The 20,785-nt window shown below is 39.9% G+C and overlaps 1 protein-coding gene across 4 annotated transcripts in view; it reads left to right on the top strand.

Annotated features, from left to right (window-relative positions):
* LOC122330269 (E3 ubiquitin-protein ligase HECW1) overlaps positions 1-20,785 on the top strand; it is a 48,342-nt gene that overhangs the window by 23,731 nt on the left and 3,826 nt on the right. For all 4 annotated transcript variants that reach the window (XM_043227154.1, XM_043227156.1, XM_043227155.1 and 1 more), the window contains 20 exons: positions 1,836-1,978; positions 2,271-2,371; positions 2,718-4,049; positions 8,236-8,386; positions 9,488-9,594; positions 10,490-10,611; positions 11,481-11,666; positions 11,787-11,921; positions 12,442-12,526; positions 12,964-13,060; positions 14,155-14,238; positions 14,591-14,697; positions 15,616-15,730; positions 16,503-16,616; positions 16,717-16,869; positions 17,356-17,454; positions 17,539-17,668; positions 18,993-19,139; positions 19,242-19,356; positions 20,308-20,506. In XM_043227154.1, the coding sequence (XP_043083089.1) occupies positions 1,836-1,978; positions 2,271-2,371; positions 2,718-4,049; positions 8,236-8,386; positions 9,488-9,594; positions 10,490-10,611; positions 11,481-11,666; positions 11,787-11,921; positions 12,442-12,526; positions 12,964-13,060; positions 14,155-14,238; positions 14,591-14,697; positions 15,616-15,730; positions 16,503-16,616; positions 16,717-16,869; positions 17,356-17,454; positions 17,539-17,668; positions 18,993-19,139; positions 19,242-19,356; positions 20,308-20,506 (3,722 nt within the window). The remainder of the gene's footprint in view (positions 1-1,835; positions 1,979-2,270; positions 2,372-2,717; positions 4,050-8,235; positions 8,387-9,487; positions 9,595-10,489; positions 10,612-11,480; positions 11,667-11,786; positions 11,922-12,441; positions 12,527-12,963; positions 13,061-14,154; positions 14,239-14,590; positions 14,698-15,615; positions 15,731-16,502; positions 16,617-16,716; positions 16,870-17,355; positions 17,455-17,538; positions 17,669-18,992; positions 19,140-19,241; positions 19,357-20,307; positions 20,507-20,785) is intronic.

Below are 20,785 nucleotides of genomic sequence, written 5' to 3' on the forward strand. Positions count from 1 at the left end.
ATGAATATGCATCAGATCTCCACACATCCAGATGTGATTCCAGCTCCTGGCAGCCAAAGGGTTCTTGATGAGAGCAGATGTGTTCGTACGCCCAGATGACATGATTCAGTTATTAATATTAGTCCTGATGCTGATGTAGAGAAGTGAATGTCAGATCACACCTAATTAACGGCTTTGAGTGTATTTTGGGGTTTGTTCTTACGTTTTCCCGTTGACAGATTGTTTCTGGATCACAGCTATGATGAGTCTTTCTCATTCACTAATAATCACACTGGAGGTTTGAGTCTTGGCTGTGTGTGTTATTTATATCCCTTGTTTTACAGCAGACACGTGTAGATCTGAAGAAGCTCTTATTCCGTCTGATTTATTGATGTGTGTGCGATCCTCTTTAATCAAAAAAAGAAAAGAAAATCTCTTTGACTCTAAACTCTGGCCAGACTCAATGCAAGGAAACATTTGAATCTCTGAAAAATAATGCCTTGCATTAATATGTAGCACTAAACATACAGAACCACAGTTACTGTACATTAAACAGTGCTCCACTGCAAATTACTAATTACTTTAAAATTGTCATTTGATTACATTACTGATTACTAATTACTTTACTTTCAAGTTTACTTTACTTACTTACAAAAACAAACCTTTTGCAAAAATACACTACAAAGAGAAGCCCATAGGCTAGTTCTTTCATTCATTTAATATTGACTATTTTTATAGCCTGCACTCCCAAAGTTATTTCTTTATTTCTTTATTTTTTTGTAAAGTATTTTGTAAAAAAAACAAATATCGTGCACTTTCTGCATTCTGGTCTCCATTAATATCTTCTTGAAACAAATCAGTAAAATGAATAAACTTGACGAGAAGTACAGTATCTGAAGCTCGAAGTGTTGAAAATAAATATTCTCTGGTAAAATAATCTGTATGAAAGCAACATGAAACCGTCTGAGCTCAGCTTTAATGTGATTGTCGTGTATTTTTACTTATATTACTGTTACTGACATAAACTTGTACACGTTCAGAACTTTTTCCAAACAATAATGCAAGGCTAAAATATGTGCAACATTTGGAAATATGATTCATACTTATTGAAATACGACCTCTTATTGCATCTAAATAGGACATTTTAGTGGCTTTAAATTAATGCTGCACCAGCTTTTGGCACAAAAACATGCAACTCCTGAGCATCTGAATGAAAAGCTTTTCTACAGCAGCGCTGCTTGTGTTTCTTATCTTCAGCTCGGTTGTGTTCTGTCTGTGAGCAGCGTGATGTGTTTCTGAGCCCTGTGTTCCTGAGAGGGGTTGTGAGGGCAGAAGCTGCTGAGTTTGGGCTTGTGGGCCGCTGACTGAAAAGCCATCCAAAAAAGTCCTACTGTAGGTGTCTCCTTGAAAAAGAGTCTTGATACTTTGGTTAACTGCCACAGGGAACAAAACAAGCCAGTCGTGTGCTTTTATAGACTCTGTCACCGCTGCAGTTTTCTGATGGACTGCAGCCAGAATGCAGCATCCCAGAACACAAAGAACCTTCTGTATAACACACACATGCACGCACGCACACGCAGACACACACACACACGCAGGCACACACACGCACGGACACACGCACGGACACATGTACGCACACACACGCAGGCAAACACAAACGCACACACGTGCACACACACATGCACACGCACACATTTTATTTTAAGTTAATTTTAAGTTTAAACATTTTTTTACAATTTCACAAAATATATATATATTTTAAATGATTTATTTACATTTTTATTTATTTTTCAATTATGTATTTATTGTCATTCTAAAAGGTATTTATGAAATAATCTTTTTTGTATTCACAGCGATTTAACTTTGTGTCCCTGCCGACGGACGTTTTGGAGATTGAGGTTAAAGATAAATTTGCCAAGAGCAGACCCATCATCAAACGCTTCCTGGGGAAGTTAGTGGTGCCCGTGCAGAGGCTGCTGGAGAAGCATGCTATCGGGTAGGTCTCTGCCAATCACATTTCATCTGTCTGCGATTACACTCCAGTTCTTCAGTGGTTCCTCAGATTACTGCTCCATTTGTGTGTCATATTTACTGACAGGGTTTCAGCTTTCATAAACGTATCTAATTATTTCTACTGTGTACAAGAAGGTGCATTGATTTAAAAGCCTGAAGATGGGCAGATAGTCTCCTGCAGTGTGGTTGTTGATGTGCCATTCGATTTATTGTATAGTAAATTGCCTGTAGGATTGGAAATGTCAAGGATCCTTGTCTTTCGTGTGTGTAAACAGGGACCGTGTGGTGAGTTACACATTAGGCCGACGGCTTCCGACAGATCATGTCAGCGGCCAGCTGCAGTTTCGTTTTGAGATAACCTCTTCAATTCATCCAGGTCTGCAGCACCTTCACTAATGCATCTGTTCTCACAAATTTCTCATTTGGACAACCCACAGTACAAATGACTTTGTTACTATGTTAACCTTCTTAATTATTTCACAGTATGGACACCATACTAATGTTTACATTTACAGCAGCCACAAAAAAAACATTAGCATTCCATTAATATGATTGATAGTGCATAAGTGCATAGTACATAGTGCATCATTTGGAACACAGCTAAAGAGTTAAGAAATAATTACATGTTCCTGTGAGGTTGGTTTGAAATTTCTAGCCTGATTATTGTTAAAGGTATCTTGTGTTATTTCATAGCTGACAGATTTGCTTATTCTCTTTGGTAGATGATGAGGAGGTGTCCCTGAATGCAATGCCAGTCTTTGATACAACACCTGAGCAGGAGCCCAACCAGGATCTACCTCCCGCTTCTGATCTGCCTGTGGAGGATGCATTGAGTTTGAGACCTGACATTCTGGAGCTGCCTAACGAAAGTTCTCCAGAGTTAGAGACCCAGGATGCTGTGCTGCTCACCTCTCTAGATGAGCCCAGTAAGGATACCCAGCCGGAAGCAGAAGGTTCAGCTGATGAGCTAGTGACAGCTCGAGCAGAGACACTATTGAGTGATGCCACTCAAGGAGAAACTGCAGAGCAAGACCCTGGAAAAACAGAGTCAGAGGAGATGCAGGAGGAAACTGTAGCTGAGACTCTGTTGGAGGTTCTAGAGAACAATGATGTTGAAGACACAGGTGGACCAACTGGAATGGGACCTACTGGAGAGTATGCAGAGGTTGAGGGAAGCACAGAGCAGTTGGAAGGAGATGGGAATGAGGAGGAACCCTGTTCGCCAAGGATGCGGAACGCCTTAAAGCGCAAGAGCCGACCCTGTTCGCTTCCGGTGTCCGAGTTGGAGACGGTCATCGCCTCGGCCTGCGAGGAACCAGAGACGCCACGTTCTCACTACATCCGCATTCATCATCTGCTGCACAGCTTGCCATCAGCTCAGTGCCACCATGACAGCCAAGATGAAGATGAGGTACTAGACCTGGAATCTTCTGAGGAAGTCACTGTGAAACCCCAAGAGGACAAGCAGGAAGAGCCGGAAGAAGACGAAGTGTCTGAAGCCCAGTCTCCATCCATCGTGCCTGAGTGTCCTAGACCTTGTTGCAGGCGTACTCTACCACGTAGCCTCTCCATAGAACGCCTTTCCGAACTCAACCAACTTTTGGAAGGTGAAAGACCCTCACCTTCCACCCTCCGATTGGAAAGCGATCACTTGGAAGTGGGAGGTGGAGTCGGAAGCAGAAGGGAACCTCGAGAGAGTGAGTGTGAACTCTGTGACAACTCCTGCTACAGCACTTCTTGTTACAGCACGTCCTGTTACAGCACTTCCTGTTACAGTAACTCAGGTTACGAGGGACGTAACCACCTTTGCAGCCACACGCGCCTCTCTTCGGTTGACAGCACCCGTCTGTCGGAGAGCACTGTTTTCTCCTCGCAGGAGGAAGAGGAAGAGAACAGTGCTTTTGAGTCTGTCTCGGACTCAATGCAGAGTCCGGATATAAGGGAGCCAGGAGAGGGGTTGATTCATTGGAGACAGTCATCATCAGAAGATAGTCCCCAGAGAGAAGGGGAGGTGGAGATGTCACCGGTACCTGGGCCTAGTGTAAGGTCAACAGGTGAGGAGCCTTGTCCAAATTATGCATTGTGGAAAGGTCTGTGATGTTTGCTAAAATCTGTTGCTTGGGAAGGAAGATCAGTATTTGATTCATTTTACCATCCCTTTAGCCCGGGGCTGGGCAACTTTGGTTCTGGTGGGACAGTGTCCTGCAGAGTTTAACTCCAAGCCTAATCAAACACACCTGAAGTAACTAATTAATGTTTTCAAGATCCGGTTGAGATCAAAAGTGTTTGATTAGGGTTGGAAGCCCTCAAGGACCGAGGTTGCCCAGCCCTGCTGTAGTCCAAGGCTTCGTTCACAACGCAGGCAAATGTGGCCCAAAGATTTTTTTCCACCTGCTCATATGTGACTTAGATCTGTCAAATTTGACCCACTGTCCTGCCTAAATAGATACAACCCTAATCAATCACACCTGAATCCGGTGCATCGAGACGTTTAGGATGAGTTGAAAATTGCAGGGAGGTGTGTTAAAGCAGATGTATCTAATTCCGCATCTGCATCATACTGTACATTGACAGAGAAAGTGATATTGAAAATGTATGTAGTTGGTCATCTAGATGCATATTGACTGGTTTTAATACAGCACACAATATACACATTTTTCAGCTAGCTGTCTATGGTTAAGTTGTTGTAGTGGGTTGTATTTATACTTCAGTAAAGCACAGGCAGAATTTGTCACATAACATCATCATTAAAAGAAAGCCACACCACTTATAATTGCTGCAGTGCTTGCTGGTTTGCCCTGTGATGAGTTTGGCTGCCAATTACTGCTGTACACAGTTGAACATGATCTCTATCTGTTGGGAACTCATAATGACTCTCTAATTAGTCTTTCACCTTTACCGCCCACATTTAAAAGACAGTCACCAGAAAGGTTACCTGGTCCATGATATCTCAACAAATTTGTTTTACGAGATATTGCATATATATATAGTGCAAATTCAGGAAAATTGTATAATTTTTTGACAATTTTGGACTTGAATTTAGCCTATATATTATTCATGCTGGTTGTTCTCAACTTGTTTTGTTAGTCCCACACACATACACACACACACACACACACACACACACATATATATAGACTTTTAACGCAACAAAAATATAGAAAAAAAAAATTATATTGCAAAATTTTATTACATGTTGTAATATTTTTTAAAATAGATATTTAAAATATACATTTATTTTCAGCATCATTACTCCAGTCATCAGTGTGACACGATCCCTCAGAAATCATTCTAATATTATTTTTAGAATTATATTTTGCCTTATTTTTTTTTTTTGTAAACCAGTAAAATTGTAACAAAATAAATGTTGCTATCACATATCAATTTAACACATCCTAGCTGAATAGTTTTAATTTATTTCTTAAAAAAAACAACAACGATGAGCTGAAATGAGCTTTTTATGCATAAAAACTATTTTAGTTGTTCTATTTATTGCGTAGGTCTGTAGATGTGGTCATGTTATAGTGTGTGCGACACTAGCAGGAGAATTCTCAAGTTGAGAACCACTGATTTATGGCATGTGTAGATTGTCATAAGTCATGGGCCTGTATCTGACTTTGTTTGTAGGCAGTTTTCGTATGCAATGCCCTCATCATGCAATCACTCAGCTTCCTGCTTTGCGGCCTGATCCCCATCATTACCCAAGTGTTGATGAACCATTACCACCAAGTAAGCTTTCCTGAAACACACCTAACCCTCGCTTATGCCATTAACCAGCTACCTTCATCTGTATGGGGATGTGTTTGTGTATATCTGAGTGTTAGAAGTGTGTGTGTGTGTGTGACTTGAACTGACACGACATTCACTCGATCCCGTGTTTATTAAAGCTCACCCCCAGCATTGCATCTAATCTTCATTAGACACAGTGCATTCATAACATCGTCCATCTCAGTGACATTCTTCATTCTATCCTCACCGCTGGCTATGCAATAAAAAGCGATCTGATACGAATTACAAGCATCATTTATAGTTCATTTGTCAGAAGAAGGGCTTGTTTAGGGTCGAGCGGGGCAAGAGCTTTCAAAAATGGAAAGAACACCAGCCTTTAGGTGTCAGAATTGATCTGTACACTCTCTTCTCCTCGAGAGGGATTTCTGGGGAACTCTGAGCACAATTGACATAAATGAGCTTGACTCTCAAGAGATACGAGACGGTCTGATCTGATCTCTCAAGGGCTTCTTCACAGTTACCATAGTGACACAGGCCACAAAGAGTAGGCATGCTGCATTTTTATTTAAAGCTATCAGCTTTAACTTACAGCTGCACTTTGAGCGTTGTTCTCAAAGCCACTAATTCTGATATCCTAAAAACCTTGAAGGTGTAAGAAAACTAAGCCATCAAGAAAAAACGAATACAAAATAGAATACAAATAATTAGAATATATATATATATATATATATATATATATATATATATATATATATATATATATATATATATATATATATATATATATTATACTGTGTTTTGCAATTTAATTTATAAAAATGTTTTTATATTTTAATAAAACAACATATTTTATTTAGTTAAACATTAAATTGTATTTATTGCATTTTATTATTGCATTATTATTTTATTGCATTTTTTTATACTTATAAACTTATAGTATTTTTTACACTTTTTTTATAGTTTTTTTTTTATCTCATCCCACCAGTTAGGAACCACTTGTGTATGGCATACACTGTCATAAGATGCAGGTTTTGGTTCAGTTATGAGGTTTTGAGTTATATACACTAGTGGCATTTGACTGTAAAATACACTCTAAAGCCTCTGACACCACAAATACTGCAGAGAACTGAAATGATATTGACATATAGTACAGTCTGGTACATTCTTAGATTCTTAGATTAAAAAAAACGTGTTTTTTTAAACCTGATACACACTGTGTGTGTGTGTGTGTGTGTGTGTGTGTGTGTGTGTGTGTCTGTGTGTCGGTGTGTGTGTCTCTGTGTGTGTGTGTGTGTGTGTGTGTGTGTGTGTGTGTGTGTGTGTGTGTGTGTGTGTGTGTGTGTGTGTGTGTGTCTGTGTGTCTGTGTGTGTGTGTGTGTGTGTGTGTGTGTGTGTGTGTGTGTGTGTGTGTGTGTGTGTGTGTGTGTGTGTGTGTGTGTGTGTGTGTGTGTGTGTGTGTGTGTGTGTGTGTGTGTGTGTCTGTGTGTCTGTGTGTGTGTGTGTGTGTGTGTGTGTCTGTGTGTGTGTGTGTGTGTGTGTGTGTGTCTGTGTGTGTGTGTGTGTGTGTGTGTGTGTGTGTGTGTGTGTGTGTGTGTGTGTGTGTGTGTGTGTCTGTGTGTCGGTGTGTGTGTCTCTGTGTGTGTGTGTGTGTGTGTGTGTGTGTGTGTGTGTGTGTGTCTGTGTGTCTGTGTGTGTGTGTGTGTGTGTGTGTGTGTGTGTGTGTGTGTGTGTGTGTGTGTGTGTGTGTCTGTGTGTGTGTGTGTGTGTGTGTGTGTGTGTGTGTGTGTGTGTGTCTGTGTGTGTGTGTGTGTGTGTGTGTGTGTGTGTGTGTGTGTGTGTGTGTGTGTGTGTGTGTGTGTCTGTGTGTGTGTGTGTGTGTGTGTGTGTGTCTGTGTGTCTGTGTGTGTGTGTGTGTGTGTGTGTGTGTGTGTGTAATATTTTCAGGATTCACAGATGAATCGAAAGATTTCAAAAAACAGCATTTCTATGTCTGTCAAATGATTAATTACAATCAATAGCATCCACAATAAAAGTTTTTCTTTGTGTATGTGTGTGTGTTTTGTGTGTTTATAATGTATATATATATATATATATATACACACGCATGCATGTATATATTTTTAAATAAATGCTATGTTTATGTTAAATATATTTATATATAATAAAAATATATGAATATAATTATATAAATGTATATACATTTATGAAAGTACATTTATACATGCATTATATACACAGTATACATATGTATATAATGTAAATGAATGCGATTAATCATTTGACAGCACTACTAGCTATTATATATTTTGTATTAAAACTTGAGTACAAATCATGTTGTTTAATGATCATAATGTGTCAAAAGTATAGCATTTATCGTGCGTGATGACATGAAGTGACTCCAGTGACTGCATCTTGTTATTAAAAGCTCTATGCGTTGCTTCATAGATAGCTTGAAGACTATGTGTGCTCAGTCTGATGGTGTGTGTTTATAAGCTGATGCTCTTCCGTCAGACTGGGAGGCCCGGATAGACAGTCACGGCCGTGTCTTCTACGTGGATCATGTGAACCGCACCACCACGTGGCAGAGGCCCAGTCACGCAGCCAAATGCAGCGGCATGCGGAGATCGGGCTCCACGCAGCAGATGGAGCAGCTCAACCGGAGGTAGACTCACTCTCACACACATTCACTGCTGCAGCGCCGTGGAACATGTCCTACTCGTTTCTGTGAGGCTCCTCTTTAAATGTGTCGCGCTGGAGAAAAAACGATTGGAGCGAAAGCAGCTTCAGATATATTTGAGCTGATGCTGCCATCTACAGGAAACAAGTACTGGGTCTGTGTGCAGCGTTTCTGAGATTGAGCAAAGCTGACAGTAAAGACACATATCAAGTGCTTTAGTGTCTCCTTGTGACTACCCCAAAGCGCATTTAAATAAAAAAAGACTAATACAAATAATAATGGGATTAAGAAAGATTTTAATCAGTGAATCCTGAAAACTAAAGCGTATCACGGTTTCCACAAAAATATTTCAACATTGATCAGTAAATCAGTATATTATTAGGATCATGTGACGCTGAAGACTGGAGGAATGATGCTGAAAATCACAGAAATAAATTACACTTTAACACACATTCACAGAGAAAACAGCTGTTATTAATTGTAATAATATTAAATTTTTTTACTGTATAATTAGTATTAATTAGAACAGCAATTACAGTTTTTAATAAATGCAGCCTCGGAGAGCAGATGAGTATAATTCTTAAAATAAAATGAAAAAAATAAATTAAATTAAAAAAATGATTTAAATTAAAAAATAATTTAAATTAAAAATTTATTTAAATTAAAAAATTAAATTAAATTAAATTAAATTAAATTAAATTAAATTAAATTAAATTAAATTAAATTAAATTGTTACTGACCTGAGTAAATCTATTTGTATTTTTCGCTTGCAATACCATGCAGGTAGTTTTTTTTTAAAATGAATATTCATCTTTGAAAATCATAAAAAAGGAAGCATTAAGATTTATTCTTGTTATTATCATAGAAAACGTACCCTCCAATAAGATTTTGATGTATGTATTGTCAAGATATCAAATGATATATAAAAAAATATTAAACAAATAAATTCACATTATCAAAAAGTGAGGATGCTTCTCATAAAATGCAGAGTATGTGAATAATACTCGAGGAAGAAAAGCAACAGCGTGATTCTTTCTTCATATAACACCGTGCTAGCGTGCAAGCGTGATGCTGTTTTGTCTCCAGGTATCAGAACATCCAGAGGACGATGGCCACTGAAGACGAGCCGTCCAGCCGCGGAGCGGAGAGAAACACCGGAGGAGACCCAGAGAGCGACTCTACACCAGCTCCAGGTGGAGTTCAGAGCTCTGTCAGAGATAAATGTGTGCATCTCCACACGTTCAAATTCAACCAGGAAGCGAGATGCTTGTAGAAACCACTCCAGCATGGACTGAATGAATCGATAAGTGGTTCTTTACTGTGCGAAGCTTAAAGGAAAAATTCTGACATTTTAGAAAATCTCATTCTCAGATCATCTGGGATTAGGATGAGTACGTTTCTTCATCAGATCTGGAGAAATGTCTCAGTAATGGATGTGAATGGGTGCCGTCGGAATGAGAGTCTGATAAAAACATCAGAATAATCCACAGCATCAGTGAACATCTGGAGAAGACAGAAGATCAAACTAATCCAGGATTTAGATGCTTTTAATGTCTAAAATGCTTTCACCTCCAGTGAAAAAGTGCTGTTGTCTCTCATACACTGAAAAAAAGATGATTTAAATACACTAAATATCTTTAATATAACTGGTTGCAATCAATTTATTTTGGCTGACAATACTAATTTGATTGCAACCCCTTACCTTACTAATAAAATATTTTTTCACTGCGTCAAAATCTAGCCACATATTAGTTTCGAGCTGTTTTATAAACGCTGCTTGACCTGTGAGGACTTCTCTCCTGAAACAGACCTGAACACTTTTCACTGGAGGAAGAGTTATGATGGATTACAGACAGGATTATTTAGTTAAAAACGCTGGATTAGTTTGATCTTCTGTCTTCTCCAGATGTTCACTGAAGGACTGGAGAGCTGTGGATTATTCTGATGTTTCTATCAGACTCTGGTTCTGACGGCACCCATTCACTTCTGAGACGCATTTCTCCAGATCTGATGAAGAAGTAAATCTCTGACGACCTGAGGGTTAAATACATTTTCATCTTAAATAAGGCGTGTCTGTAATGTTTGTAGATCAGCGAAGGGAAGGTCCTTCTTCTCCGGTGAATAGTCAGAACGTGACTCTTCTGCTCCAGTGTCCGGCCGTGAAGTTCGTCACGCACCCAGAATTCTTCACTGTCCTTCACGCTAACTACGTAAGTCCGAGCGAGTGCCAGTTCTCAGAAGATTTTGTGTTTTGTCTTCAAGAAAGAAAGCGATTCGATTCGCTTCAGTGGTTTGAGACGGCTCTGAGGATCGTCTCTGAGCTCCTGGACAAACGCTGGCCGGCAGATATCACTTTAGTTGAAGGCCGATATTGATTGAACTATTTGCAGATTCCCTCTTTATCGATCGCATAAGCTCTCCTGCAACAGATAACAGACGTTAACAAGTCAGAGATAAAGCGAGCTGAGACGCTTCTTTTCCACACGCCGCAGATGTTTCTTTGTGTTTCTCTTCACAGACGTCTTCCTTCTGTTTCCAGTTATTTCACGCCGGTCACGTACAAAGAGCTCAGTCTCGTGAATATTCACGATTGCTCTCAAATCCTGCTCTGTGTGTTCGGTTTGATTGTCGTAACCAGGCCGAGTCAATAGTCTTGTTCCTAAAACCGAATTTTGGGCTGTGTGAAATCTAAATGAAAACTGACTAAATATGAAAGGATAACATTTGTTGAAGTCATTTATGTTTTGACCTTGTGGTGTGAAAACACTAGTCTTATCTCTGATGTATGCAGGGTTTACAATCACATCTCTGCCAGCTCTTTTAAGAGCCACGCCCACATCTCAACATCCAATCAGCAACCTGTGAACAGAACCAAGCCCCGCCCTACAGTTTACAGTGTTCTATCATCTATAAAACACAGACGTGTCACAATACACAGAAATTGACATATATATATATATATATATACACACACACACAATTTTATTTTGTTTTTTAAATGGAAGCTAATCCAGAATGTGGACCTTCATTCATATGATTCATTCATTCATTTTTCACACACACACTCTTTCTCCCTCAGGGTGCGTATCGGATGTTTACTAACAGCACTTGCCTGAAGCACATGATCCTGAAAATACGGCGAGATGCACGCAACTTTGAGAGATATCAACACAACCGAGACCTCGTTACTTTCCTCAACAAGTTCGCTGACTCTCAGCTGGAGCTGCCGAGAGGATGGGAGATCAAGACGGACCCGCAGGGCAAGGTGAGCTCCACACACACACACACACACACTGTGTGGAGAACTGTCAACGCTCGACTGGCATTACATGAAACTGATTCCGTCTTTAATGACATGTTTCTGTGTGATCTTTCGCGCTGGTAGTCTTTCTTTGTGGACCACAACAGTCGTGCAACGACCTTCATTGACCCCAGGATTCCTCTTCAGAACGGACGCCTGCCCAACCACCTCACACACAGACAACACCTACAGAGACTGCGCAGCTACAGCGCTGGAGAGGTGCGGCGCACACACACACACACACTCACACACACACACACACACACACTCACACACACACTCACACTCACTCACACACACACACACACACACACTCACACTCACACTCACTCACACACACACACACACACACACACACACACACACACACACACTCACACTCACACACACTCACACACCACACACACACACACACACACACACACACACACACACACACACACACACACACACACACACACACACACACACACACACACTCACACTCACACTCACACACTCACTCACACACACACACACACACACACACACACACACACACACACACACACACACACTCACACACACACACACTCACACACACACACACACACACACACACACACACACACACACACACACACACACACACACTCACACACACACACACACACACACTCACACACACACACACTCACACACGCACACTCACACACACACACACACTCCGGGGTGTGACTGCACTGTTGTTGTGTCTCAGGCGTCAGAGGTGTCCCGCAGCAGAGGAGCGTCTCTGGTCAGCAGAGCGGTCAGGAGTCAGTATCAGCCTGATTCAGTGCCTCTAGGTCAGTCACCTAAACCTACAGAACCACAGTGACATTAAACTGACAAGAAACATTCAAATAAACGCTGTTCTTTTGAACTTTTTATTCATCTGTGAATCCTAAAAAATAAAATGCATCACGGTTTCCTCAGAAATACTGAGCAGCACAACTGTGTTCAACACTGATAATAATCAGAAATGTTTGTTGATCAGTAAATCAGTATATTATTCTGATTTCTGAAGATCATGTGACTCTGAAGACTGGAGGAATGATGATGAAAATCAGAAATAAATCACACTTTAACACACATTCACAGAGAAAACAATTATTTAAAAATACAATAATAATTCACAATTTTGCTGTTTTTATTGCAATTTTTTATTGTCTTCATAATACAATCTTCTGCATTCAATATAAAATGAAGTCTTTATTATATTAATCATTCCATCCGTTTTCAGCTTACAATGATAAGATCGTGTCTTTCCTGCGTCAGCCGAACATCCTGGAGCTGCTGCAGGAGCGTCAGCCGAGTCTGGCCAGGAATCACTCGCTCAGGTGAGCCTCACGCCAGCGCTGAGTTCTTCAAGCACACGGGTTTTTATTAAATACGTCGTGCTCTGTGACAGGGAGCAGAACCAAAGAAAATAAAAGCATTGTAACACACCGGCAAACACTCGGCTTAGTGAAACCAGTGCTGCTTTTGTCATCTAAAACTGTTATTTATATCATTTAAAAAAAATTAAAGTTTAATATAAAGTAATAAAATGACTTAAACTGAACAAAAAATAAAATAATAATGAAGTGAAACTACATTATAAGTAAACTGACACTAAACTAAATATATACAGAACAACGTGACAAAAATAAAATTTAAATATGAAATATTTATATGAATGCATATTTATTCTATTAATTAATAATAAATAGTTATATAAACAAATCAAAGGTATATGTGTATATATAAACTAATAAAATGGCAATAACATATAACAAAAATAATTAAAATAAAGCTCATATAAAATAAAATAAAAAATGTAAAAATGTTCCCTAAGATTACTTAAACTAAAACTGAAATACGAAATAAAATATAAATATAATATGAAAAACTAAACTTAAACAAGGGAGACAAATGTATTTATATTTCTTTTGAAACAAAATAAAACAAGTTTAGTCAAGTACTATAATTAATAAAATATAAAACTGCACGCTTATTGAAAACTGCACACTCAAGTACACTAAAAATTAGTAAAACAAACTACATTTTAAATGAACTGGAAATATAAAATAAAAGATAAATGGATAAATCTTATAATACTATAGTATAAAAATAGCATCAGAATATGACTAGCATTGTGTTAAGCTCGCATAGCAATGCAGTTTACAGTTTGACATGAAAGATGCATGAAACATGCTTAAAACGTGTATAAACTAAGTTTTGTGATGGTGAATCAGCATTCAACTGCGGCTCTATTGCAGTGAGCCCGTCATTATCTTAAAAGCATTCCAGGAGACACGCTATAACTCCATTCAGCGAGTGAAGCGCTTTACTGTTACTTTCAGAAACAATTAACATTCCATTAGTTTGGACCTTTCCAAAGGCGGCGGGTGGAAATGTGAGATTGTGTGAATGTTTGCATGCTTTCTCTCAGGGAGAAAATCCATTACATCAGAAGCGAAGGTCCTCAGAGCGTTGAAAAGCTGTCCTGCGACGCCGACCTGGTCATGCTGTTAAGGTACGGTGACTGCGGTGTGAGGGACGGGAAGTGCTGCGTGACTTCACTGTTTTTGTTGCAAACCAAACCCACGAGATTGACAGGCAGGAGAGGATTTGGCGCCAGCCTTTATAACTCACTTACAGGACTAGTCACATTATTATTAATATTATTATGTTCCACGATGCTTACTTTAAAAAATTCAATAAATAAAATTATTACTTTCAAACCTGATTTTAAATTATATTTACTATTTTATCTATTTTATTTGATTGTCATTTATTACCTTTTATTAATTACACAATATTTATAAATAAATAAATGCATATTTTCTGCGTGCATTCTAATATATGTTCTGCTCTCTGTCGTTCAGTCTGTTTGATGAGGAGATCATGTCGTATATTCCATCTCACTCTTTCCACCCCGGCCTCAGTTTCTCTCCACGCTGCTCTCCTGGATCCTCACCTCAGAGTTCACCGGGTACGATCCCATTACCATTTAAGAGCGAGACTTTCATCATCGGGTTTGTTTAGGCTCATTTTGTCGGACAAAAACGATACCCCTAGTTTAGCTTTGAAACTGCTGGCAGATCTAGATCTGTAGCCAACAGAAATTGCCTGTGTATTCAGGATGGGTAGACTGTTTTCTGCTTTCACTAAAGAGTGCTAAAAGTTATTTTTGTCAGCTTCTAGAATAACACAAGCACATGCATCAAATGCATCAAAGACGCGGATGAAAAGCTACAAATGGACAGCTATTTGTAATGCTAATGCAACAAATGATTATACTAGAAACATTTTCTCTAGCTCAGTAACAAACACCCACACACTGACTTCTAAGACTTTTCTTTTAAAAGCCCATTTAAGCCTCTGTGGAAACACGAGCCGGTCTCTTGTGCGGAGGCTTTTCCCTAACAACGAGAGCAATCATTCCCCGCATCAGCTCTCCTGTGTGTTTGTGGTTAAAGTCTGGCCAGTCTACCACTTCCCTCGTGTTTGAGCAAATCACAGGCCATTCCTCACGTCCTGAACTGAGCCTGATCACAAGCACTCACTCCCCGGCGAAGATAAAGCGACTTAATTCGATGGCGGGCGTCCCGCTGTGCTGCACAGAATGTGCTAGAGCGGTTTAATGAGCCTGTTCGGCACGCTTGTGATGAGAAACTCAGAGTATGAGTATGACAATTATTTCACAGCATGGCGCTGACGTCCCTGCTCCATTTGCTTCGTTGTTTCACACTGAGGCCCCCAGAAATTTCAGATGAATTAAATGCATCTTGTCTTTGGCTTCTTGCCCGCTTTTATTTCATTTGAATACGCTGTATGATATTGTTAAATAAGGAAATGTTCAAGGAGACCGCTCTGTAATTTCATGCAGTGGTATTATATGTTTTGACAGGCTTGCAGAGGGCCAGAGCGCCTGCTCCGTACCGCAGGGACTTTGAGGCAAAGCTTCGCAATTTTTACAGAAAGCTGGAGGCTAAAGGCTATGGCCAGGGGCCAGGGAAAATCAAGTAAGTGTGTCAGAGAGATAGATAGATGGATGGATGGATGAATGGATGGACAGATGAACAGATGGTTGGACTAGATAGATAGATGGATGGATGGGTGGACAGACTAGATGGATGGATGGATAATTGGATGGATGGATGGATGGATGGATGGATGGATGGATGGATGGATGGATGGATGGATGGACAGACTAGATGGATGGATGGATAATTGGATGGATGGATGGATGGATGGATGGATGGATGGATAATTGGATGGATGGATGGATGGATGGGTGGACAGACTAGATGGATGGATGGATGGATGGATGGATGGATGGACAGACTAGATGGATGGATGGATAATTGGATGGATGGATGGATGGATGGATGGATGGGTGGACAGACTAGATGGATGGATGGATGGATGGATGGATGGATGGACAGACTAGATGGATGGATGGATGGATGGATGGATGGATGGATGGACAGACTAGATGGATGGATGGATGGATGGATGGATGGATGGATGGATGGATGGATGGATGGATGGATGGATGGATGGATGGATGGACTAGATGGATGGATGGATGGATGGATGGATGGATGGATGGACGGACTAGATGGATGGACTAGATGGATGGATGGATGGATGGATGGACGGACTGGATGGATGGACTAGATGGATGGATGGATGGATGGATGGATGTATGGATGGATGGACAGACAGACAGACAGACTGATAGATAGATATTAAGCTGATTTTGATTTGGTTTTATCTTGTGTTTCTATCAAGGCTCATCATCAGAAGAGAACATCTACTGGAAGGCACTTTTAATCAAGTAATGGTCTACTCACGCAAAGAGCTCCAGAGAAACAAGCTCTACATCACCTTTGTCGGAGAAGAAGGGTCAGACCGTGTTCTCCTTCACACACATGTTACTGACAGACACACAAACCAGAACTGGGATCCTAACTGGTCTAAAATATTGTGTTCATGTTCCCTATAGTTTGGATTACAGTGGCCCATCGCTGGAGTTCTTCTTCCTGTTATCTCAGGAGCTGTTTAACCCCTACTACGGTCTGTTTGAGTACTCGGCCAATGACACGTACACAGTGCAGATCAGCCCCATGTCTGCATTTGTAGAAAACCATTTGGAATGGTGAGAGATCCTCCATTTTCTGCCTTACTGTCTCTCTTTATCCCCAATTATTGCTGCTTAGGCATGGAATGTTTTTGAAGTTTAGCTTTGTAGTTCTCTGGTTGATGTGGCATGTGGTTCAGGAATCGCATACCTTCTGGTCAGAAGCGGTCACGCTACGTCTTTGTTTTGTCTCTCATTTTGGGATTTTGACTGACAGTGAAAATAGTCCTCTTGTTGAGTAAATTATAGTGTTAAGAAACTAAATACAAAGACAAATTCCCTGTGTTTGCCTTGAGCTTCATCCAAGTAGAGGACACTCCTGGTGAATGCCAGTGTTGAGATTCACAACTTTTAATTGAATTTATTAAGTCAAAATGTCTGACTTTCAAGTCCTATCCAGAAGGAAGGACATTTTAAAAGCCTGTATTGTTTCAAAGGCAGGGTATGTATCATAACAAGGCAGAACATTATGACATGAATGAATGTTTTGCTGGACCCTCACAGGTTCCGTTTCAGTGGCCGTATTTTGGGTCTGGCTCTGATCCACCAGTATCTGTTGGATGCCTTCTTCACTCGACCGTTCTACAAGGCCCTGCTCAGACTGTGAGTATCAGATTTTTTTGGAGTTCCCATGACGAGGTGAATTTCAAATGATGAATTGTGTATTTTGATTGGTTGTCTGCACAGAGTGACAGATCTGAGTGATTTGGAATACCTGGATGAAGAGTTCCATCAGAGCCTGCAGTGGATGAAGGACAACGATATCACGGATATCCTGGATCTGACGTTTACAGTCAACGAGGAGGTCTTCGGACAGGTGCTTGGATAATTCATTCTGGTTTTGAAGCACCTTCAAGGAAGTCTTTGTGTGTCTTTTGTGGCTGCAACAAGTGATCATGATTACTAGAATGATTAAGTAACTAATCGTCAACTATTTCACCAATTAATCAGTAGGTTTTAATTAACCATTCAGCTTTTGAAATGAGTTAAAATGTTAAGATCAGATCTGACTCAAAGTTATCCTTATCGCTATGATTCTTTCTTTACTACTGTTTTCTAACGCTCATCATTTTTCCTGTTCATTTACAGAGAGGAAAGTGCAGAGCATATATTTATAGATTCATCTAAATGCCACTTTCGGCAGTGTTGAGATATTCACAAACACAAAAACCTCTTTTTATCCCTAACCAAGAAATGGAAAGTTTTGCCATCAGTATATCTGTCCCTTTATTTACCACAATAACTGTATTAATTGCAGGCTGTTAAATTAATATTTGAAATATTTGTTGACAGTTTTTCATTGTTTACATTGTCTTTAACATCAACTAATCATTTCATCCTTTGTCTTACCAAAAAACCAGCAATGATAATGATCTATGATCAGGATTGAAGAAAATTGAGGCTCGTGCTCAGGCTTCTTCATTATGTATGGAAAGCCAAATCTGGTTATAAGTTTTGTATTAAATTTTACTAAAATCACTTTGCACTAAAAGATATAAAAGGTGGCACGTCGGGGTCACAAATGCTGTTTGCACTAATGTTTCTCAATCCCAGTACAAACCCATCCAGAGTGGGGCTCTGCCAGAGTTGGTTTACACTCAACTTCGTAGTGCATTGGACTCTAACTCAATTACAGCACACTTTAGCTGTAACCCTAATCAAACGCACATGATCCAGCTGATCAAGGTCTTCGGGATTACTAGAAACTTCCGAGCAGGTGTGGAGCTAAACTCTGCAGAGCTGCGGCCCTCCAGGAATTGAGTTTGAGACCACTGTCTTAATGTCTTACCTCAGGGGTGTCCTGTTCCTGGAGAGTTTAGCTCCAACTTTAATTAAACCCAACTAAAAACTATCCAAGGTCTTTAGGATGACTAGAAACTTCCTAGCGGGTGTGTTGAGATAAGTTGGAGCTAAAATCTATAGAGTGATAATCTGCTAAGATGCAGTTTTAGACATCCCTGGCTTACTTAAACAAATATTGTATAAATATAACATTAAAAGAACAGACAACAAAAAGGTGGCTCAGCATGAATCCATGCTTTTCCATGTGACGAATACTTAACATTACTTTAACATAAATATTACTTCTGCTGGAACAGATTTTTGTCCCAACCCTTAAAACCTTTGACATCTTTTGACAGGTCATAGAGAGGGAACTGAAGTCGGGAGGCTCCAATACCCAAGTGACGGAAAAGAACAAGAAGGAATACATTGAGCGCATGGCGAGATGGAGGGTGGAGAGGGGGGTTATGCAGCAGACCGAAGCCCTTGTAAGAGGTTTCTATGAGGTACGTTAGCTTGAATGGTATACTTTCACTGAAAATTTGTTATTTAATAAGTAAATTTAGATGATTTGAATGTCATATATAAACTGTTCCTTTATAATGCAGGTTGTAGACTCCCGTCTGGTTTCAGTGTTCGATGCTCGTGAGCTGGAGTTGGTCATTGCAGGCACGGCTGAGATCGATTTGAATGACTGGAGATCCAACACAGAATACAGAGGAGGTGAGCGGATGCTTGCGTCGCCTTTAAAAATTCATAGCAGCTGCTCTGTCAGCAGTCGGTAATACTGACCATTTTGTTCCAAAAGGTACCCATAAATGTTTAAATACTGGAGAGAAATGCTCACATGGTCTTCATTAGTGAGTTGAAACTTGATTGCTCAGGTTAAGCATTTGTTTCATGTAAAGTGGCCTCGCTTCTCTTTCAGGTCTTCTGCTGTGAATTACTATAGAGGGTCAACAGGATTTTATCCCACAGCTAATGCCAAAACAAGTATCCCCTCTGTTTAGATTGCAGTTCATCACTTAGAACGGAGCTGTTGACATTGAAAGCGTGACGAGTGAACCCTGCAGAATTTCATATATTCCTGTGGTGTTGTGGTTTCACGGTGTCCAGATAACCTCGGTTGAGTCTCTGGTGTCTTTTGTTGACTTTTCCTGCACAGCCTATGCACATTCGGATAGAGACCCCTGAAGAGCCTCTTTAGAGGGCCACGTTCTCTGTTCTTATATTTTGGCTAATTTAAATAAGCTTGTTACTTGCCCCCAAAGGGCCACTTTCCAACAGAGTTCAGCTTCAGTCCCAATAAAACACACCTGAACCATTTAAAGGGATTGTTCACCCCAAAATTTTGTCATAAATTACTCGACCTCATGCCGTTTCAAACACATAAGACCTTTGTTCATCTTCAGAACACAAATTAATATATTTTTGATGAGCTTTATGTCATAGCACAAACATTGTTAAAATAACCCATCAGTGATACAATTCATCAATTCATCTTCATAGTTGCTATATTGTAAGTCCTGGTGGTAGTATCTGGATTATATGATTATAACAACACCTTCTGTGCGACTACATTAGCTCCTATTTGAGAATAGAGTCTAACTCAACACAACAGAGACTTCCAGCGTGTCATAGCAACAGTTCAACATTATCTCCTTCCTCCTCCAGGTTACCATGATGGGCACGCTGTGATTCGTAGTTTCTGGGATGCGGTGGAACGCTTCAATAATGAACAGAGGCTGCGCCTGCTGCAGTTCGTGACGGGAACGTCCAGTGTCCCTTACGAGGGTTTCGCTGCGCTCCGTGGGAGCAACGGCCTGCGGCGCTTCTGCATTGAAAAGTGGGGAAAGATTACCTCTCTGCCAAGGTATACTGCAAGAAATAACACATATATATATATATATATATATATATATATATATATATATATATATATATATATATATATATATATATATATATATATATATCTCAAATTATTGATAAACAGCTTTAAATGAAAATACTTTTTAGCACTTGCTGAAGGCCAATTCATCAAAAGCGAAGGCCTTGTGCTAGCTGAAGTGCTAGCCACACATTTTGAGGCTTTTTTTCAAAAGTTTAGGGACAAATATAGCAACTTCTTGGCTACTTTCAATTGAAAGCA

This window comes from Puntigrus tetrazona, chromosome 24 (assembly GCF_018831695.1).
Source record: "Puntigrus tetrazona isolate hp1 chromosome 24, ASM1883169v1, whole genome shotgun sequence".
NCBI classification, from domain to species: Eukaryota; Metazoa; Chordata; class Actinopteri; order Cypriniformes; family Cyprinidae; genus Puntigrus; species Puntigrus tetrazona.